The 23,148-nt window shown below is 37.4% G+C and overlaps 1 protein-coding gene across 6 annotated transcripts in view; it reads right to left on the bottom strand.

The window, feature by feature from the left end:
• Positions 1–6,828: 6,828 nt before the first annotated feature.
• POGLUT3 (protein O-glucosyltransferase 3) overlaps positions 6,829–23,148 on the bottom strand; it is a 137,229-nt gene continuing 120,909 nt past the window's right edge. For 4 of the 6 annotated variants that reach the window (XM_073239294.1, XM_073239297.1, XM_017656457.3 and 1 more), the window contains 7 exons: positions 20,147–20,344; positions 17,989–18,275; positions 15,407–15,623; positions 13,774–13,970; positions 12,243–12,437; positions 10,829–10,933; positions 6,829–9,390 (listed from right to left, as the gene is read on the bottom strand). In XM_073239294.1, the coding sequence (XP_073095395.1) occupies positions 9,265–9,390; positions 10,829–10,933; positions 12,243–12,437; positions 13,774–13,970; positions 15,407–15,623; positions 17,989–18,275; positions 20,147–20,344 (1,325 nt within the window). In that variant the 3' untranslated portion in view covers positions 6,829–9,264. The remainder of the gene's footprint in view (positions 9,391–10,828; positions 10,934–12,242; positions 12,438–13,773; positions 13,971–15,406; positions 15,624–17,988; positions 18,276–20,146; positions 20,345–23,148) is intronic. The other 2 variants (XM_073239295.1, XM_073239296.1) reach the window with 2 other exon arrangements.

Raw genomic sequence — 23,148 nt, 5'->3', positions numbered from 1 at the left:
AAGTTTGATTTGCCTTAATTCTAAATATCACACTTTTACAATGCTTCAGGTGGTGTACAATTGCAGTGTAAAATAATCTTGGTCAGAAACTGCCCAGTTCTGCTATTTCCATTTGCACAGGCATGTAATACAAGTTTGTAAGAAAAATGAAACTTTAGGGGTAAAAAAAAATCCAAGTAACTTTTCCAAAAAACTCTGTACTCACTGAGCTTTCAGAGTTATTTCAAATCATTATGGTAATCAAAGTAAGCAGGAGGGGTGAGTTACAGTTGCTTTTCATGTAGTTACTTTGATGCACAAATACCCAGTATCTCTAAATAATAAACTGCAAATACAATCATAGAAACAATTGTGCTTAATTTGTAATCTAGTATAAACTGGGTAAAAATATTTAAATTCAAAACTACAAAATTGCACATTGTGAATGTACTTAATGCCACTGAGTTGCACACTTAAAAATGGTTAAAATGGTAAACTTGTGTATATATTACAATTTTTAAATTGTAGTCAAAATACCACAAATCTCAGCCAAAAAATATTTCAGAAAAAATATTTCTAAATGTACAGAATGAAACAAAAATATCTTTGGTATACACCCTGTTTACATATTACTTTAAAAATAAGCTCTATATATTTTTAATGAAGCGCCTCTCTGAATTATAAAAAAAACAAAAATTGTTACTATTTCGTGTGAGAAACACACTCACTGGTCCATATTCAATAAGTGGACACGGAGACAAAGAGAACAGCAGAGCGAGGCTTTAACTACCATCCTGCAAAATAGGGTGTCTGGTGGGCAGGCACACCTGGGGAGATTGGTGCAATTTATTTCCTAGTGCCCGAGTCCCTCCCCTGGTTCCTCATTGGCTGAGTACTACAGGGTTCACATTCTTCTCAGAACGTTGCCTTAGCCAGTTATATCTTTCCTTTACATTTGTCTTAATCTTATTGGGAGGTTTAAAAAAACTCAAACAAGTATGCCAGGCCCTTATCAATTCCCCCACCCCCACTCTCAGCAGGAGCAGCTTCCACCACGTGGCCCTTTGTTAATACCTTACTGTTAAAATGTTTAAACATCCTGGTGGGAATAAATCACATTTAGGTTTTATACTCTTTCCTAACAGTCGGCATATATTATGTCACCTCTACCCTGACACAGAAGAATTCAGTAATTCAAACAGGCTTAGACTTTTTTTTTTATTGCTGTAATACATGTAAAACAATTTTTCAATTCTTCAAAAGAAAAAGTATGCTTTTTATAGTAACCACAAAGGATCATTTAGACTAAAAAATGTCAGGTTTTTCTATTTACTCATTTATATGCGCCTGCTTAAACCTAGGAACAGTTTAGTAGAAAACACAACTCAGGGAACTTCTGGGTGGTTTTATAGAAATCTCCTTCCTCTCTTCTCTCTGTTCCCTGTCCAGTTATTCTGCCCTCCCTTTTTCTCTTTTTTTTCCCCTTCTTATTACACAATACGTAGTTCTGTATTTATGAAATCTTGCTTTCCAGTTAGCAAATATTTGTCTTTATAAATAATGTAAAGACAAATAAGGAAACAGATTAGTATGAAAGAGGAAGAGTATTTAGCATAGAGGGAGGGAGAGGAGTTACATGCCATTTCTTTCCTCTATGGTTTTGGCACTAGTACAAACTCGGGCAGTGGTCAGGACTGCCCCTGGATGTGAGCCAGGGATCTTTTCTTTTTTTAATTTTTTTTTGGTATCATTTATCTACAATTACATGAGGAACATTATGTTTACTAGACTCCCCCTATCACCAAGTCCCCCCAACATATCGCATTACAGTCACTGTCCATCAGCGTAGTAAGATGCTATAGAACCACTACTTGTCTTCTCTGTGCTATACTGCCTTCCCTGTTTCCCCCATTATATTATGTCTCCTAATAGTAATGCCCCCTTCTTTTTTCACCTCTTATATCACCCTTCCCACCAATCCTCCCCAGTCCCTTTCCCTTTGGTAACTATTAGTCCATTCTCGGGTTCTGTGAGTCTGCTGCTGTTTTGTTCCTTCAGTTTTCTCTTTGTTCTCATACTCCACATATGAATGAAATCATTTGGTACTTGTCTTTCTCTGCTTGGCTTATTTCACTGAACATAATACCCTCTAGCTCCATCCATGTTGTTGCAAATGGTAGGATTTGTTTTCTTCTTATGGGTGAATAATAGTCCATTGTGTATATGTACCACATCTTGTTTATCCATTTGTCTACTGAAGGACACTTAGGTTGCTTCTATTTCTTGGCTATTGTAAATAGTGCTGCGATAAACATAGGAGTGCATCTGTCTTTTTCAAACTGGGATGCTGCATTCTTAGGGTAAATTCCTAGAAGTGGAATTCCTGGGTCAAATGGTATTTCTATTTTGAGTTTTTTGAGGAACCGCCATACTGATTTCCACAATGGTTGAACTAATTTCCATTCCCACCAGCAGTGTAGGAGGGTTCCCCTTTCTCCACAACCTTGCCAACATTTGTTATTGTTTGTCTTTGGATGGTGGCCATCCTAACTGGTGTGAGGTGATATCTCACTGTGGTTTTAATTTGCATTTTTCTGATGATTAGTGATGTGGAGCATCTTTTCATGTGTCTGTTGGCCATCTGAATTTCTTCTTTGGAGAAGTGTCTGTTCAGATCCTGTGCCCATTTTTTAATTTGATTATTTGCTTTTTGTTTGTTGAGGTACATGAGCTCTTTATATATTTTGGATGTCAACCCTGTATTGGATCTGTCATTTATGAATATATTCTCCCATACTGTAGGATGCCTTTTTGTGCTATTGGTAGTGTCCTTTGCTGTACAGAAGTTTTTCAGCTTGATATAGTCCCACTTGTTCATTTCTGCTTTTGTTTCCCTTGCCCGGGGAGGTATGTTCATGAAGAAGTTGCTCATGTTTATGTCAAAGAGATTTTTGCCTTTGTTTTTTTCCAAGAGTTTTATGATTTCATGACTTACATTCTGGTCTTTGATCCATTTCAAGTTTACTTTTGTGTATGGGGTTAGACAGTGATCCAGTTTCATTCTCTTGCATGTAGCTGTCCAGGTTTGCCAATACCAGCTGTTAAAGAGGTTGTCATTTCCCCATTGTATGTCCATGGCTCCTTGATCGTATATTAATTGACCATATATGTTTGGGTTAATGTGTGGAGTCTCTATTCTGTTCCACTGGTCTGTGGGTCTGTTCTTGTGCCAGTACCAAATTGTCTTGATTACTGTGGCTTTGTAGTTGAGCTTAAAGTTGAAGAGTGAAATCCCCACCCCCTACCCCCACTTTATTCTTCCTTCTCAGGATTGCTTTGGCTATTCAGGGTCTTTTGTGGTTCCATATGAATTTTAAAACTATTTGTTCCAGTCCGTTGAAGAATGCTAATGGTATTTTGATAGGGATTGCATTGAATCTATAGATTGCTTTAGGCAGGATGGCCATTTTGACAATATTAATTCTTCCTAGCCAAGAGCATGGGATGAGTTTCCATTTGTTAGTGTCCTCTTTAATTTCTCTTAAGAGTGTCTTGTAGTTTTCAGGGTATAGGTCTTTCACTTCCTTGGTTAGGTTTAGGTCATGGGATCTTCTGTAAACATCTTATGTAGTAGAAAACCACAATGTCGCTCTTGAAGATTAGGCATGAGTCAAAGGCAAAAGTCTTGCAGTAGCCTAGAAGGAGGCAGAGGGGCCGCAAACCAGACACCAATACTCATGTTTTGAGGTTTAGCAGTTTGAAGAACCTAGGGGAAGTTACCTCCATTAGCTAATTCTTTGCACACTGTTTTCCTCACCGCCATGACTTTTGTTAAGGATTGCCTTGCTATTTTCTTAAAAGGAGCTTACCGATTAACAATGCTAGTAGCAATGAACGAGTGTACAAAAATCCAGATGAGGCCCTGTATTAGGTCTGTGGATTAGAATTTCCCTTATTTCTGTCTTAGTATCCTGAATGATACAGGATTTTCCCTTTTCAGTAGAACAATTTAAAATTGTCAATAAAGACTTGTGAAACATTAGCAGTGGTGTGCTGGTACGTCACTCTCAGAAACATAATAAAACCCTGATTTGTTGCATCTGCCAATTTCTGGTGCTGAAAAGTTCTCTCACCACAGACAGTTTTAAAGTTCCGATGTGATGTTTCAGAGTGTAACTGGAAAGCCAGTAGGATCAGGCTCCCGCTCACCACTGAACTGGGCACTTTGTTCCTGGGAAGTTGCTCTCAAGGAAGTTGTCCCTGGAGCACCCCTGCTGTTGGTCACTTGCACTTTAAAGGTTCCTTTATGTTACTATTTGGTCTCAGATGGGATAACTATGTAAATCTAAATTGTATCTCACACTTAACGTAAGTTCTGGAGTTACTAGGAGAGAACAGAAAACTTCATTGAGGCAACCAATTAGAACCTTGTTATAATATTCTCCCTCTTTGCAAGTCTCCATGTTACCAAAAACTATTCAAAATCAGGGAATCACTTGATGTATGACCCTGATTGTAAATGATAAGAACACGGGGCAGGAGATGAGCCATTTTCCTTACAGGACTCAGGAACTATTTGAACTCAGCTATTTGTACTGCAGCTCCCTGCTCCTAGCTGCAGTGCTAGTGGTACTATTGACATAGGCCATAACAGGAAGTTCTGTTACTCTTTTGGGGAGAGGAATGTTAGAGGGGTGAAAGGGAAATAGCCTTCATGTTTCTTTGGCTGGTTCATTGTCAGCTGAAGCATTGTACTTCTTGCTGCCCACTAGTTCATCAAAAGTGTGGGTGATAACCCTCAGAAACCACAGAGAGACTTACTCTCAGTGTATTTAAAATATCTCCTTACCACACTCTCTGAATTAAATTGCATGGGATTTGTTTAATGCATCTCTTAGCTGTAAAGCTCAGGTATTTGTCCCAAACCTTCTGGAGTGAAGGTGATCTTGCTACTTCATTCCCTTGCATCAAACCTCATGGCCCTCAGTTCTCAGGCTTTCGAAGTATTGTGCTATTATACCCAGTCTTTTGTCTCTGGTTCATGGTACAGAGTTTCAAAAATCCTTAGAATTTCCTGAGTGGTGGAAGTACCTTTTTATGCCAATGAGTACTCAGGGTGGGCTGCTAGATAGCTTCAGAATGGGACCTTCTCACCGAAAGACCATGTACAGGACTAGAGGATTGGGACTTTCAGCATCCAAACTCCAGGGAGGGGAGAAGGGCTGAAGATGGGGTTCACTCACAGCCAGTGATTTAATCAATTGTGCCTATGTAATGGACAATAAAAACTCTGGACAACAAAGCTCAGTGGCGCTTCCTTGTTGGTGAGCACATTGATGTACCCAGAGGATGATATGCTGTGACTCGCCAGGAGAGGGCATGGAAGCTCTGCTCTCCCTTCCAGAACATGGTATCCTTTATAATAAAACCGTAACAGTTATTATATTTTCCTGTCTTCTGTAAGTTGTTCAGATGAATAACTGAACCTGAGGGTGGGTCACAGGACCCCTGGATTTGTAGTCAGACAGAAGGGTGGGAAGCCTGGGGACCTCACTTGCAGCTGGTGTCGGTAAGGTCAGTCTTCTGGAGCAGTGATCCCCAGAACCTGGGGAGTCTGACACTAAATCCAAGTGGTTTGCATCAGAATTTTATTGAAGAATATACACCCTGTTGGGGGTGAACACAATAGGTAGCTCTCAAAAATAGTTCTTTCTGTAACTGTCTTGTCCTCATCTCCTCACGTCTGGCTGTCTTATCCCCTGTACACACACTACCTCCTCACCCCTCCTACCCACTTTCAGGATATGCTATTTCTTCCTATAGAATAAGCAAACCCCAATCTTTTACTTTCCTATGTCTATCAAATGTTGCATTGTTGGTTATCAGTGAAGTTAGTGCTGAGCTTCCTCTCCTACACAGCTCTCCAGACAGAACTTGGCTTACAAGACACTTAAATTTGATCTCAGTGTCTGGAACCTCAGGCTCCACAAGAGGCTGACATGGGGTGGGAGCAGCAGTAATTGGGAAGGGGTAAACTATGGTTCTGTGCCTAAAAGAGGGATTTTTAACTCTAAGGTTTGGCAATTTTGGCTTCAAACTATTTGAACTCAAACATAACCACAAGGATGATTTTCTTCCCCTCCAAACAAGATATTTATATTTCTTCTAACTTTGGCCATAGTATGCCAGGGGAGCATTTGTCCTCCCCCTGCCTGCTATGGACTGAATGTTCTCTCTCCCAATACCACCCCCATCACCATCCACAAGTTAGTATGTTGAAGCCCTAGTCCCTATGTGACGGTATTTGGAGATGAGGCCATTGGGAGGTAATTAGAACATAAGGGTAGAGTCCAAGTGATGGGATTAGTATTCTTGTAACAAGAGACAGGAGAGAGCTTGCTTCCTCTCTCTGTTCTCTGCCATGTGAGAATACAATGACGGAATCAGTCTGCAAATAAGGAAGTGGGCTCCCACCAGACAGTGGATATGCTGGCACTCATCTTGAAGAACTGCAAGATCCCCAGAGCTCCAGAACTGTCAGAAATAAATATTTGCTGTTTAAGCCACCCAGAGACTGGGTGTTATAATGGCAACCTGAACTAAGATACTGCACTTATTGTTATTTTCACCTGAAATAACTGAAAATAATGGTGTTGAGCCCACATGTCTTTTCCTCTAATATTAGATTTCTACCGACTGGGAACTAAGTGCTAGTGACAGCAGTTTGGGTTCCTTTGTTCATGAAGACATAATAGAATTAAAATTAGACCAAGTCAATTATAGAAACATCAAGGCTATAGTATCAAGGTTATAATCTCTTTCCTGAAATGAAATTTGTCTTTTTCAAAATTTTATTTAGAAAATTTAATTTATTTAAAAAATATACATAGTATGTCCCATGATATAAAATTCTAGACATAGATTTAAAAACAGCATAATGGAAAATGTAAATATCCATTTTCTTGTCCTATGTATATTTGTTGTGCATTTATTGTCTTTCCTTAGGTTAGCATTTCTCTTTGGTTTACAATTTGATTCATATTTACAGTAAAACTATTTTAAATATGATAGGTATAAATCAAAACATAAAAATTCCCTTCACTCCAATCCCACCTCAGATATCTCACTCCTTCCAAACTTTCAAGCACATGGATATATTTTTGTTTTTTACATAAATGTTTCACATTGTATATGTTGTCCTGTAACTGGTTCTGTTCACTGAACACTGTCATGGAAATCTTTCATGCCAGCACATTCAGAGCGGCTTCATCCCCTTTAAGGTTGTACTGTTCTCCTTGATGTATCAATTTCTATTTAGCCGATTCCCTCAGGATGGCTTTTCAAGATTTCCAACATTTATTAATAAAATAATGCTGCAACAAACAGGTTGATAGCTTACTTAGACAAATGTAGTTATTATATTCACTTTCATATCCTTACATCCCTCCTCTCCTTTTCGATATCAGATATCTTAAGTGAAACTTGAAGTACTAAAAATGACTAATGTAACATATAGGTAATATGTGAACTGGAAGGAAAAGAATCAGGATTCTAGGAATCCAAGTTTTACTAAGTTATATTCATGTCAGCAAACCAGAAAGCCATGTAGAACTAACTCCTTTTAAAGGCTGTGACTGAGTTAGTGAGATGGTGGATTATCTAGATTAAGGCTGCTCTTTTCCTGTGGAATTTCTCAAGAGTCTCCACTTAATTTTTTAAGCTCATCCTGCCTGTTCCACACCAGAAGCTGCCTGGTTTGTCTCAACTTGCTTTTAACTATTAGGAATATCTGGCAGCAAGCGATAAAAATTTTAAAATTTAAGATGTTTCTAACGAAATTCAAGTAGCCATCAGGAAGGACCTGGGGTTGGAGGGCAGAGAGGTGTGAATAAGAGCAAACTTTCTTTCCATAATCTTGGTTTTGACAAGCCCAAACTCCATGTACAATATATGTAGGACATGGAGTCACCAGAAGACGGTCTCAGTACAGCTCACCCTTTATTTTATACTTGTGTACATGTGGTTTTGAACAATTGAAGGCTATTAATTTTCCAGGGACACTTGGCTTTGATTACACTGTTCATAAATATAGTTTTGCTTTTGTCTGGTTCAAAAATGTTATGTGCTCTTATTGATCTTCAAAGAAGAGCAGATATGACTACTTTAAAGTGGCTACATTGTTTTCCAAATTAAGTAAATATTTTAACTGAGGGAGTAAATATATTTAGATTGGGAGCATGGATAGCTGTCATTTTTGGAGTGTGTGATTTAGTGAGCTGAATCTTGGTGGTGTTACAGGGAGTGTGTAATGAATTTCTAGGCTATAAGTCTTAAGTCTTGACCCTGTCCTAAAAGGCAAAGGAAATTTCCAAAGTTTTTATGTTAGTAATGCAATCCAGTAAAACAGAGGAGGGGTAGAGTGAGGAATGGATGCTTGCCTCTGTCGTCAGCTTATTATGAGTTCTCAAGAGACCAGGTTTCCTGCAGCTGGTGGCAGAGGTTTTCAAGTATCACTTTTAAAGATTACAAAGAATTAAAGATACCCACCTTCTGTCTATCCAATATACAGACAATGAATGGTACTCAAAGGATGTTCTCATCTATTTTAATAACTATGTTGTCCTTGATGGGTATACAACCCAGATAGGTTGGGAATTACTAGCTCAAGGAATATTTCTTCTTAGTTTTGTCTCAGGCCTTGGTAAAACTTGGTTAAACAGGAGTAAACATAAAAAAAAAAAATTCCCTCCATAGTCTCCAAGCTACCTTTAAGAACAGAGTCATCTTCTTCCTTGATTTTTTTTATCAGACCTTCTAAAAGGCACTTGCTACTACTGAATGTCAAAACCAACTTGTAGGAGAAATTATGCAATGAGGGGGGAAAACTCTGCCCAAACAAATATCTTTCTTCATAATTAGAAGAGGAAAGGGGAAGTGAATAAAGGATAGAAACAAACCAATAAATATGATGTAAATAGTTTCACAGAGAGGGATTTAGGCAAACTACACTTAGGCAAGCCTCTCTGTGTAGTCTGATTCCCAAGTTTTTTAGAGAAACTGTGATGTTGGTAATAGCAGTTTTTACTTAAAACACATTAATATTTGAAGATATTTGGTAATACTTGCTCTAATATTGCTCCATCCATCCACATTATATAAAGCCACCAAGAGAACCAGTCCACTGGATAAAGTCTTTTAAACTGTGCTCTTCACAGCTTACATTCTATCTGAATGATTCCACTGAGGATGTTGCCTGCATACACAAGAGTCTGAATCTGGGCTGGCTTAAAGCTCTTCTCTTAAAGATTTTTTCCTGTGGCAGTGGCAGATGGACATGTCATCATCTGGCTGAGGAACAAGTTCCATTCCATCACGTATTGTGGGTTTGCTGGACTGGCGCTCAGCATATTTCTGAAATATGTTTGAAGACAACTGAAAGATTAGTCCATATTTTATTCCCTTGAATCCTCCCCACTCCACTCATACCATCATTTCTAGCTGCTGTGTATCTTCAGACTAAAACCAAAGGTCTGGTTTATTCTTAGCCTGAAGTTACATTTTAACTTCAGTGATCATAGGCACTAGTATAATATTTCACAATCTAACAAGGGATCCTGATCCACAATTTTATATGTACGTAGGAAGCCTCTATAAAAGGAATGTCCAGCCAAGTTTCCCTACTCAAAACAACAGTACCACTTGGCATTCTCCTCCCCTTGTTAATGTATAATGAACTTTGTTGAACATTCAAATCAGCAAATAAAGATGTTGAGAATCTCAAAATGAAGTTGGTGGTCTCATATATCCTTCCCTCTAGTTCTGTAGTCACACACATTATGTAAATAGTGACAGGCCTGGGAAATGTCCCTTTACTTTGGTCACTTACTAAAATATTCCTATAAATTGGATTTTCAGTTCAGTGGTTCCATGTACATTTAGTTGTATGTTCCTGGTATTGGACCAAATCCAACAAAATATTGGCATAATACATGGGTCTAGTTAATATTTTAGGGGGAGATACATATGTAGCTACTTAAATTATAGCTACATCAGCAGAGGGGACAGAATTCATTTAAGGGAAAGGCTGCTTTTAGTAAATGGGGTAATTTATCATTTTAATTTTTCTAGGAGAGCATAATATCCATAGGCATCTGAGGGAATCTACTTTTTTCTGCCTATAGAAAAATAAGCTTATATTAAAAACAAAAATACAATTTATTTATTTTTTCCTGGCTAGATTTTACTGAGTAAAATACAGTATAGTTGTGCAAAGAATCAATCCTTAGATTCCCAATAAGCACCTGCACTTCAGTTAAAATTATTATAATCATATATTACATAATTGCATATTATAAATTATTATAAATGTATTTCATTTATTTTATACAAGCTAAATATTTGCTTCCCAGCCTGCATTGTGATGGCAAAAGCATGAATCTTAAGTAGAAAGGAGAACAAAGAGGTGGATGTTTTGAGCAGAAAAGATATTAATGATCTCTAATCCAGTCTTCTTATATTCCCGATTAGGAAAGATATTGTTCTCCAAGGTTCAGAAAACACCTAAACTAAGAAATTCATAAGGCCTTTGATAAAAGACAGCACTGACAAAATGGGAGGAGATTTAAATCTGTGTCTGCAAAGACTCTAAGCATTGCTTTTCATAATACGGAATGAAGGTAAGGATGTGGTGGCCACAGGGGACTTGGCATTATTCCTGTCTTTCCGCAGGCTGGTGCCTTGGCTTGGCCAAGGGTTCCATAGGCTGACTCTGACCTCCTCACCAAGCAAGGCACGCAGGCCGAGCATGTGGTCTGAGGATGCTGGACCCAGACGAGGAGTCTGAACTAACCTGTAGGACTCTGTAATAGTAGCAGTAAAGCCGGTGCGGCTGCAGCAGGTCCCTAGCAGTAAACTGTCCTTCTTTTGCGATCTTCTTGGCTTCTTCATCGTTTTCCTGAAAGGTTTAAGAAGAAACAATGAAGGAAAATTACTCCTGTGACTCACAAATAAATCTAAGGGTGAGTGTGAGGTAGGACAGATATGGGTTGAATGTGGACAAGCATGGGAGATGAAATGATGAAAATATAATTGAAGGAAGCTATGGAAATAGACAAAGTACTTTCCTAGACATCTGTTTAAGAAAAATGATCATACATGTTTGGACCCTATTCTTGGGCCCAAAACATCCCCCACCTGCCCCAGGGCAGCACCCCACATGCAACCTCTGCTGTGACTACCTTGGTTTGGTATTTTCCTAGCTACCCAGGAAGTTTGGGGCTCAACATCTGTTCACCCACTTGGGCCACTCTGCTTGATATTAAAATACAAACCAGAAAAAATGAATCATTTTTCATGTTATGACACCTCTTAAGTACTCTATTATAATATGCATTCAGAGCCAAAAAGTTGTTCTAAAATGGTATCTATGAAAGACTATCTCATTGTAATAAAAAATGCAGTCATTAGTAACCACAGGCTGTTCCTCTAGCACCAAGAACAGCCAGTGTTGCTAATTATACTTTTGGAAAATAGTAATATTCTGCCATGCTGCCCATAGGAAAAGCCATTTGCAAGCAATTCTGATTTTGTTTTATACAGGTCAAAAAAATGACTCTGCCTTAGGCACCCAGTTATTGCCATAACCAAATACTGCTTTTCAGAAACTTAAAAATAGAGAAAAGTCTTATAACAGGGAGGTAAACTTTTACAGCTTCATAAAAAAACAAACAGCTTTTTAATACTTTCCTTTTAAAAAAAGAATTCTTATTTTATGGGAAACTTGTGACGCTTGGGATGTTGTCTAGCATGCACTCATTATAAAACTTGTGTCTTTTTTCTAACTGAGGAAAAGGAAAGAGTGCCACAGTTGCCTAAATGTTTTCTTGTGCATAAAGCACCTTAACTGTGGTCTTTTCAGTCTTTATAATGTGTGCCTTTATGATGTGTGCCTTTATGATGTGTGCCTTTATGGTGTGCCTTTGCTTATGTGTATATGAACAAATAGTGATTCCTTAGGAAAAAATCTATATTCCACATAACACTGGACTTCAAATCTCCTCAAAACCCTCAAAAACATTGATAGGGAGTATATAAAATGATCCTGATGTTGATTCTTTAGATATTTTTCAAGGGAACAAAAATTTCAGAAATGATATTCCTTTTGACTAACTCATGTCAAATTAAATTGTGCTATGGTGGAACTCATGTAAATAATACTGGCAAGTTTGTTATTGCTTAAAGAAATTAAATTGCAGAAAGCATACCTTGGCCCACTTAAGTTTCTCTAGCAAATCACTTAGATTTCTTTTAATTGGAACATAATGCTTCCAAGGCTTTAGTGCCATATAGAAATGTTCATAATATGGCGAGTCCTGCTTCAGAACCAAACTGTCACCCAGCATGAGATACGGGTACCTATAAGCAGCCACAGTCCCATCCACATTCACTTGATATTTGTACTAAAAGATTAAAACAAGCAGACAAACACAAATGTTAGCAGTCATTTGCTGCGCTTTGGTTTCTCATCAACACTATGCTACTAAATATAAAGGAATTTCCATTTCCAACTTCAGTGTTTTAAAGTTTTACATTTTTATTTCATTAACTCACTTTTTATCTTTGTATTAAAATCATAAGCAGTCTTTAGCATGTCAATTTTAAGACCTGTTTAAGGATATGATGATAAATAATTTTAGGAAATAGTAATATCTATTTCAATTATATGCAATGGGGAATTTGAATTTCCATAACCAGCTAGGAAAACTTTTCAAAAGTTCTACATTTATGAAGGCTCAATATTGATACCAATTTATACTTTCACTTATACATTATTTCACTTGTTCCTTTCACCTATGTAAGTACGAAAAAGGAAGGCACGATCTCCACTGTTCAGTTTTGGAGTTGAGGAAACAGAAACCTGGAGAAGTTTAAAGACTAGGGTGATGCTGGCAACTCAGGACATATTCTGTTTACATATTTGCTGGATAAACTTTGATGTACATTTCAAAATCACTTTTCACAGGAACTAAACTTCGATTGATTATAATAATGGGAAGCAGGTATTATCATGCCTTCCTTTTTTTTTTTTTTTTTTTTTACAAATGGTAAAACTGGTGATCAGAGAAATTTACCAACCTCTCTTCTTTGAGTTCATATCCCATGTTCATTTCATTATACCACATTGAAAGGAACAGGATATACTCACAGATTTAGTAATTAATTTTTTCTTAAGTAATTGGTACCAAGAAGTTTCCTAGCTACTCAGATTTTGTCACATCGTTCACATGTCTTTCTCCTCTGTGCCTCAGGACAAGGCTCTGAAGGAGTCAGGCAGGCATCACACTTGTCGAGAGGCACTACAAGACGGGGGTCCCACAGTTAGCGGCATGGGCAAGACAAGAGGCAGGAGTTGAACCCTAATTCTAGCTCCTATTTTACTTACATGGAATATATAGTTTTTCTAGTTACAAAAGGCATTTAAGATAATTTTATGTAAAAGACATTTATATTCCCAGTTCATTAAAACAAATACAAAAGAAAAAAAAAAGAGAAACACAAATAAATGTACCAAAACCCCTGGTTAATCCTTTTACTATATTTTATGTATTAAATATAGACCGAGTTAATAAAAACTAGAAAGGAAAAGGAAACCACAGTGGATTTATAAGTCCCTATGCCTGATGAGAAAGTTTGTCAGTTCATAACATAGATGACATCTGCCAAGCGCAGTTATTTGGTAGATTTTTGACACAAGTTTATCATTTCATATCCATACAGGAAGACATAAATGCATACCTTAAAGAAATCAAAGAAACCTATCAATTTAGCTTTTCCAAGCTCATTTTCTTTCTCTTGGAAAAAGAAATATCCTGTAATTCCTGCATCTAGGAGCTGTGGATTTTCTTTGGACAGCTGCACCAACTGGAGTCTCTCCTCTCGGCTATCTCTACCTCTGAAGAAAGCTTTCTCTGTTTTATTGATCCAAGAAGGCCCTAGAAGTTTGAGGCCATAAAAAAATATGATTATGAACTTGATATTTTTATAAAGTAAGTACAATCAGGTTTAATCTACCACTGTCATTAAAGATGCTACAGCTTTTTTATCAACTATTCATCTTCTAAAGTAGATGATATTTACAAAAAATATGGGATCGAGTCTCAATTTGACTTGACATAGTTTCAAGATTAGACTTTTAAAAACAGTTTTATTTGCTATATCATATGAGAATGCTCTAATTTCACCCATTTGTTTACTTATTAGAGTTCAAATATTGGAGTTTTTATTGTATGACAGAAGGAGATATCCAAAATAAAGCTGGATCAAGTTCAAAGCAAAAAGAGATTCAATGACTTAGCTCATGCATCAAGGCATTAGCTTTTTCTGAGTTCAGTGCTTCACAATAAAAAGTGCATTAGGCTTTTGTTCTAAGACAAGGTGACCAGTAACACCCACACACCTTTAATGATTAGGTTGTTCAGAATTTTGAGCACATCACTTTTGAATACAGGGAAGACTTTTTCTAATATGCTGTTAAATTAAGTACAAATATATATGTATAACTCAACTATCTATATATATTTATATCTCCTCTTTCCTGGGAGGAAAAATATTCTAGAAGAATTTATTTAAATCTGTTCTATCATTCTAAAGAGAGGTCATTAGTTGACACCTGTCAGTGTTCTATGGGATAAATCATAAAAGTTGAAGGGAGTCAATCTCTTTGGTATTTTAGTGGAATTTTCAGGAATTCACTATTATCAAATAAAAAGTCAGTTTCATCTTATGTTATCTTTAGAAAGTTTATAAAAAGTCTCTGGTCTTATCCATTAAATAAGCCCACTAAAGCACAATAAACAGAAATAGAGGTTATAAAGACAAGGATTTTTTCTACTCATGGAATTTGGTTTAATAAAAAGGTATGTTGCACCATATATCTAAGGTTATCAAACAAGGGGATAGGAATTCAGGTTATAAAGGATCAAGAAAGGCAGAAAGAGGAAATTCCTTACAAAGTGTTGGAGGTCCATAACAGGGTCACACTGTTGTCACAATTCTCTTACATCTGCATATAATTTTATGTATTTCAAAATGCTCTTTCACTTTATCCAGGAATATAAAGACACTGGAGTCAGAATTAAGTTAAATAACAACTTCAGAATACATAATTTCAAATGGTATTTACAAGTAACACCTCAAAGACACTCAGTTACTGTAGGTTTGGACACTGCTTGGCCAACCCAGATACCTACTTTTCGGATTAGAAGTATCCTAAACAAACCACTTTAGAGTTTAGGGTACTGTTTTTTTTTTCTTGGTTGGAAAATAAGAACACCAGTCATTTAAATATATACCTTTACCCTCTCTGATGAAACATTCCCTCTGCCTTTTTTACCACTAAGCTTTTCTTAGAGAATGAACTTTAATTTACCTGTATTTCCCTGAATAGAGAGGAGATCATTTGTAACACCCCTCATTGCTTCAAGCGTGGAGTGGGTGATGTCATATGTTGGAAGGATAACATCTCGTGAATTCAGAGAACCACACCATGAAATGATAGGTGAAGGGCCAGGGGTTTCATTGACTTTTCGATGCTCCAAGGGCCAATCTCCAAGATTAATATAAAATTCTAAATCTGGGAGAAGGACCTAAATAAACAAAAGAATAAACATCAGTGCTGGGAAGACTTCAGTTTGGGGTACTAAATGCTTCAGTTCTTTGGTGTTCTTAAATATTTCTGATAAACTGAACACACTTGCAAATAACAAAAGAAGAGAAGAATGTCTCTTCATCATCAGTAGCATCAGAAAATCAAGGGTGAGGATGGTACATGGTAAATTCCCTGAGCCAAAGGTCACTTACATCTGTTCTGAGGTGGGACTTAGTTTCACAGAAGTGGACATTGTATAGAAAGGTATGAATAAGTGGCTTCAAGAACCACTTCTACCAGCTGAGTAAGTGAGAGTCTATAGAGTCAGTCCCATGCTCCTTTTTTTCCCTCACTATCAGACCTCTCTACCACATCTGCCTGTTTCTAGAATCCGCTACCCCCTTTCTATCTCTGTCATCAGTGCCTTAGTTTAGGCCTTTGTCACATCTTGCCTAGGTTGCTGCAATAACTTCCTTACTAGATGTTCTGATGCTAGCCTCTCCCCACTCTAATCTGCTCTAACAGTGCTACCCAAATTTCCAAAACCCAAATTAATGCTAACTACCAAGGTTAGCAGAACCTCAAACCTACGGGACAAGGTCTAAACTCTCTGGTTAGAAATCAAGGCCCTGCTATCTCGCTCCAGTTTAGCTTTGAGCCTCGTCTTCCATTGCCCATGTACCAGTAAACTTCAGGCTGCTCTCTGAAAATGCCAGCCCCTTCAATATGTAACTCTATTTGGAATATTCTTCTTTGCTTAGTCATTTGGCAGTCTCCTTTCTCAACCTTCTAATGTTAACTCCTCTTTGACTCACCATCCTCAGGCAGTTTAACCCTGAGTACATACTTTTCTTACAGGCCTATCATGTTGAGGTAATTAGTTTGTATTGACATCTCACTCTCACTTCCACATAAGACCGACAAGTCCCACTAGGACAGGCTGCTCAAAGGCCAGCGGTGAGAGTCAGTTGTCTTAGATTTCTTCCCAGCCACTAGGCAAAGAACCTGGAACAAATGGAAAGGGCAAGGGATGGATGTGACTGTTCACCCTCTGCTTCCCCTGTCATTCATAAGCCCATTAGCGAGCTCCACATCAGAAGTTCTCACTATAGAGCAGGGTTTCTCAAGCTCGGCACTATGGACATTATGGGCTGCGTAAGTATTTGCTGGGGGTTGTCCTGTGCACTGTAGGGTGTTTAGCAGCATCCAGGGCCTCTCCCCACTAGATGCCAGGAGCAGGCCCTGAGTTGTGACAACTGAAAATGTCTCTAGACATTGAAATTTGTCCTCTAAGGGGCAAAAGTCATCTCTGGTTGAAACCACTGTTACAGATGCAGAAACATGAGTGAAAGGTACAGGAATACAGGGCAAGGTGGACTTGTGGAAGCCCAAGGAGTGTGCCCCACTTCCTGATCCTGTGCCCATGACATGCTCAAATGCTCACATTGCTGCCTGATGGGAAGGAGGCAATTGCGGCTGCCTAAAATAAGAATTGATGGCCTCCACACATTCCACGTACTTGGAGAACTGTACCACTCATATCAGCAAGGTTGACTTTTGGTTGAGAAAACCACCTTGATGGTCTTTGTGGGTGGGAAAGGTAAAAAATGCCCATCCCCACTCTTCAGTCTGCAGGGTCAGGAAGAAGGAAGAAAAAACGGCAGTTTGAATTGCTCTGCTTAACAGTTTTGCAAATGTGGAAAGAGGTTGAATAGAGCGGTTGGGGGAGTTGTTAGGGATGTGGGGAAATCTGAAAGACAGAGGGCCTAACCATATTTAGTAAGAGGTCAAGACCTAAAGATCAAGACCAGCCAGTGAGAAATTTCCAGAGGCAAGGGTGATCAAAAGTCTGATTAATACAGGGATGCCAATTTTTAAATGCTAGATTTTTTTTTTTTTACTATGCATGAGTATAAAATAACTGTTACTTCAACATTCAACAAAATGTGCCATGCACACTATCTTTTAGGGGCTCATAGGGTAAAATTAAGAAAAATGGTCATTTTGAGGTGTCAGGAAGAAAAGCTGCAGAAAATGAAATCTGAGTGGAAGGAGCATTCAGCAGGAAGGGAGAATTTCAAGAAGGGACTTTGAGGCTGTAAATGGGAGTTCACAGAAAACTTGGGAGTGGCCTGTAGGGCCTTCTTACTTGGAATGGGAGCTAAACCATTTAATTTAAATGTTGGAGGAAATGAGATCCATAAAAATGGAGAATTTATGAACAATCAGGTGGAAGATATCTTAGATTCACATTTCTATGCCTGGAATTTCCATTTTTTGCCATTGTTATTCTAAGCATTTAAATGTTCACAACTAAATAATTGAACTATACAGTTTTGGAACGAATGAATCAGTTCTCATACCTTTCTTGCCAGTGACAGCAAAATCTCATCTGAGAACATTTTGAAGTCTGTGTACTTCCCTAAGGACCTCCGGTAGATGTGGTTATCAAGAATCGTGTAATGAACGATGGCACCTCTCTCATCCCCAAACCTTTTTGGAACTTCATTTAGCATCTGCTGGAGATTGATGCTGGGGAAAGAAGCAAAATCCTTGGCAATCTGTGGTTCCTCGGTTGGACAAGAAAGAGTATCCTGCCAGGCCTGAGGATCCTCTTCCGGACACTCGCAGTACTCATGGTACACTGGGCCTGGGAAAGCAAAACGTACAACACCTCATCACTCCATGAACAAGCACCCCACACAGGGCATGGTGTCAGTATGAACACACCGCTCTGACATGAACACAGGATGTCTTCTTGGTGAATTCTAAGATTATCCAGACAGCCATAATCTGCCCCAAACAAATCAGTGGTGAAAGTAGATATGTTGGGGTCCCATGCTTCTATTTTTTATCCGCCTTTTTTACTACCCTAGACAAACTAGTAGAGCACATGCTCTCTCCCAATATAACCCACTCTTAGTCAATTAACTGATAAATTCAGTTCTGGTGAGTTATAAATGGCTGATGAACATAAAACAACTTACCTTTTAACAAAGAAAAAGAAAATGTATTTCTTCTCAGGCATTATGACATGGTTGGGGTGGTGATTTTTTACAACAAGGGGTATCTCTTTCTCGGAGTCCCTAAAATCATTTCCATCAGCACGTATATGAGAAAACATGTGACCCACATATGTCTGGTCATGTGATTTTAAAGTACCCAGTCATAAGTATAAAACTTCTCTCAAGACTCATTTGTAAAAGAATTATACAAATTTTATCTTATTTCAAAATATGTCCACAAAAACAATTTTAAAAATTATTTAAATTTCTTGAGGATTCTCTTTCAGATCAAGGTGAGTACCATGGATCAATTTACTCCCCTAACTGAAATACCAAGTAAACAGACAAAATACATGAAACAATAGTTTTTAAGACACCAGACATAAGGCAAGGAAGGACAGTGAGTCTGAGAGCTGGGAAAACATGAGGTGAACCTTATAATTCCTAATAATTACTGCCTAGGAGAGTTTCCAGATTCCAGGAGGAGGAATCCAGGCAGAGCCCAGCAGTCTCACTGAGTTCAAAGTCCAGGGGGATAAAGGCAGGTAGGATTTGTAGGACAGACTTTTTGAAAAGACAGAGAGAGCATGCTGCAGAGATCTGCAGTTTCTTTCCTGTGTTGAGGTGTCCTGATGAGAGCATTGGTGAGCACACTCTCCAAGGCAGGAAAAGAACCACACAAGGAAGAGAGGCACAGGACCCCTTGTTCACACAGGCTTGTGAATAGTGCCTATTCATACCAGCCAAGGTGGAGAGCAGCTTAATTCATGGCATCTGGGTAGAACGGTAGAGAGATATCACCCATGTAGTGAGGAGGAATTAGCCCTTGATTAAACATGGCTCTGGACTTGCCTAACAAACTGGAGAAGCAAAATTTGAAAGGTTCAAGTGTTTCCAAATAACTGCATCCTAGAAGAAAGCTAGAGAGGATGAAAAAGCATCACGAGATGAAAAATACACTGGATGGAATTAATGACAAATTGGATATGGCAGAAGAAAAGATCAGTGAACTTAATAATATAGCAGTAGAAACTACACAAAATGAAATGAGTAAAAGAATTTAACAAATGAAAAGGGCATCAATGAACTGTGGGATCATTTCAAGCCTAATATGTGGGTAATTAGAATGCATGGAGGAATCCGGGATAGAACAGAAAAAATATCCAAAGAAATAATGGCCAAAATTTTTCTGGATTTAATGAAGACTATAAACCTAAAGATTCAATAAGGTCCACAAAACCAAGCACAAGAAACATGAAGAAAACTACATCAAAGCTCATTATTAAATTGCTCAAAACAACTGTTAAATAGGAAAACCTTTAGGAATATAGAAGATACTTTATCAGACTTCTTTGTTTAACATTTAAACCTCTTTAGTTTTTTTTCCTTAAAATTTCAAATTAAATTGAGCCCCAGGAGGTTCATATACCATGTTTACTCTGTTGCACACAACCCATTCAAAAAGGCATCAGGTCCGCACCTAAGGCTGCCTCTGGATCACTTAGTGATCACTTACCTTTCAAAATATAGGGAGACTGAGACACATGTTCATCACCATAAAGTACCTCTATCTTCAGCCCTTCGCTGACAGTTTCATACATCCTATATCGCATCAAAAATGTCCCATCATTCCTGTCCAAAGGTTTAGGGACATGAATCCGGACTAACTCTTTAGGTGAAAGAGATTTGATTACTACTTTGAATAGCGTTTGACCTGAAAGAAAAAAAATATATATATATATATATATATATATACATATATATATATATATGTATATATATAAAACTCAACTAGTTCATGGTTATTTGTCTTAACAATTGTTGAATAGGTGTCTTTACATAGAAGTTACTCCTTTTCTATACCACAAATGGTAAACAAAATAATTTTAGTTTGGAAAATCTTTGAGGCCATGAACTACATCTGGTTTATGTCTTCAAACGAAGCATCTGATTCAACATTTGACCATTAGTCATTTAATAAAGATTATTGAATGAGCCAAATTAATTTTTAAAAGCAAGGAAGAGATTAACTTTTTGTGAATTTGACCTTTTCTCTTTTGGGTAGGTTTAAAGCCTGGATAGTTAAAAATCCATGAACTCTTAGAATGACAGAGGTCTAAAGGCAATCCAACTTTCTCCTTGTAAAATACAACATGCACACACAGACACACACACATCTTTGTAAATACTAGAGTTTATTTCTCTTAAGCTTGTTTCCTCATGTTGAAATTAAACAGATATACTAGGATGATCTAACAACCCTTTCAACTCTAAAATTCTGTGGGTTTTGTGTTTCAGAGTAAAAAGTACCTGCTTAGCAAACTTTTCCTTCTTTTTTTGCAGTATTAATTAGGCTTTGAAACAATACTGTTTTGATGAATGTTACTGTGGCCCAGGAATAAACACTTTTCTTCAGAGTGCTGTGGCTACCACACCTGCACTCAGCAGGAACCTAATCCTCAGGAGCTTTAAGAATAAAGGTCAGTTAATGTCCTAAGCACGGTTAATCACCATATCAAAGGGAAATATTTTAAGAAAGTGGTGTATATTGTTAACTCTATTTTGAAATATATTAACATTATCTATTTTGAAATTACTGAAACAAGTTTTTTTCTCCTATTTTTAGTCTGTAAATTCTATTTTTTTGATATTTAAGGGTTTTCTTTCTTCTTGTGGGTCAGGAGAAATGTTTCTCAGTCTCTTCTAGTTAGAAATGGTAATGTAGTATCTGAGATCTTCCTATTAAATAATTAAGTACCAAACATACATTTTAGGATCCTTGAAATGACTGTGATAGAAATATGTAAAGAAAATTTTAAAATAAATGAACTGTAATAAACCTAGTGGATGTTGTAAGAAAAGGTAATAATTTAATGTGAAACTATTATGTTAGCCAATTACCTGAAATGCTTAAATGGAACACAGAAGTTACTGCTTTGTGTTATTTCTCACTTGGCTTCAGAAAGGTAATGCAGTGTGGAAGACTGAAAATCAGGAGAGCAGAGCCTGGGAAATGGAAGGTCATTTCCTTTATTCCCTTCCCCAAGTGGAAACAGAACAGAAATTTTGTCTCCTGATCAAACAGTCTTGTTCTCCATTAAGTTTATTATTTTAAATAAACAAAACAGATAGAAGCATATTAATGTCTTTGAATTTTTGCAAGAAGAAAACAGAAAAAAAATACCCAGCTCCAAAATGCTACATTATTTCTAAATTTCAAGTACTGTACTAGATCTCTAGGCTCTCTTCCAGTTATAATATTTTTCACATTTGAAATAGCATTGTAAAGTTATATTTCAAAATATGTATAAAAATAGAATACAGCCAAATACATATTTTAAATGTTCAGATATTTTTATAGTTATTTTTCATGTCTGTGTCATTGTTGGCAGGAAACTAATGTTAGCGTCAGTGCAAACTAATAATGCTCAGGACTGAAAAAGAAATAAGCAATTCTAACCTCATAAAAGAAAAAATGAAAAGAGTATACTTTTTGCATTGCTTCAAATGGAAGGAATGTAGATTCTCATTTGCCCTAGGGGCTTAAGTAATGGAACAGAATTGCAGCTCATCTTGAGTTTTTCTACTTCACAAATTAAAACTTCTTTAAGAGAGAGAGCTAATTGAGTAAGAATGTGGTGACTATGCAGACAATAGGTTAGCAGTATCTCTCTTAAATCCTTAGAATGAGAAACTTTGAAAACTTTTGATTTGAGAACAAGAACTCAAAAGCACATTTAAAAAAAATTCACTTTCTTAGCACTTATTATATGCCAGTGCCTGAGCTTGAGATTTTCATATGGATTTTCTATCTTATTTATTTCCTACAAGAATTTGTAAGGTAGGCATTGTCACCCCCATTTTACAGATCAGGAAACCAAGGCTCCAAGAAGTTAAGTGACTTGCCCAAGGTCACATGCACATGAGTAACAGACAATATTTGAACACCTTTCATAGCCCTTCCTGAATCCACTCATTGTCACATTGCATAATGTTAGCATATAAATTCACAGAATTGAAAGTTGAAGGAACAATTTGTGGCATCCATGACGCAATGGAGTTACTGCCTCCTCTATTGTTTAGGAAGTTTATTAAGGCTCTGCAGCTGCAACAAAATGCTGACCCCACAGGGCTAAGGGAACAGTTCCAGAAGGCCAATTTTTTTTTGCCTTGAGGCTAAATGGAATCCTCCAAAAATGTCTGGCTGTCTGTTGACTATGGACACACTCTTCAGGAACTTATTGAAAACAGATTTGTGACAATCATATTATGGGTGATTTGATTAAAGGGAAAGAACATTGAACTAGGTATTCAACAGGCTGCAGTCTAGTCTTGGCTCTGACAGTTAACTACTGTGGGACCACAGGCAGGATACTTTAACTTCACTCAGTTTCTTATATGAAAACTGAAAATAATAACATATATCCTTTTTACGTCCCAGACAATTAAGGAGAACAAATTAAATAGGGCACAGTTTAAAACACAGAAGTGCTACACAACTAGGAGGTAAGATTATTT

The sequence above is a fragment of the Manis javanica genome, chromosome 6 (genome assembly GCF_040802235.1).
Source record: "Manis javanica isolate MJ-LG chromosome 6, MJ_LKY, whole genome shotgun sequence".
Taxonomy (NCBI): Eukaryota; Metazoa; Chordata; class Mammalia; order Pholidota; family Manidae; genus Manis; species Manis javanica.
The sequence above is the reverse complement of the archived record's forward strand: the minus strand, read 5'-3'. Positions and strand labels throughout refer to the sequence as shown.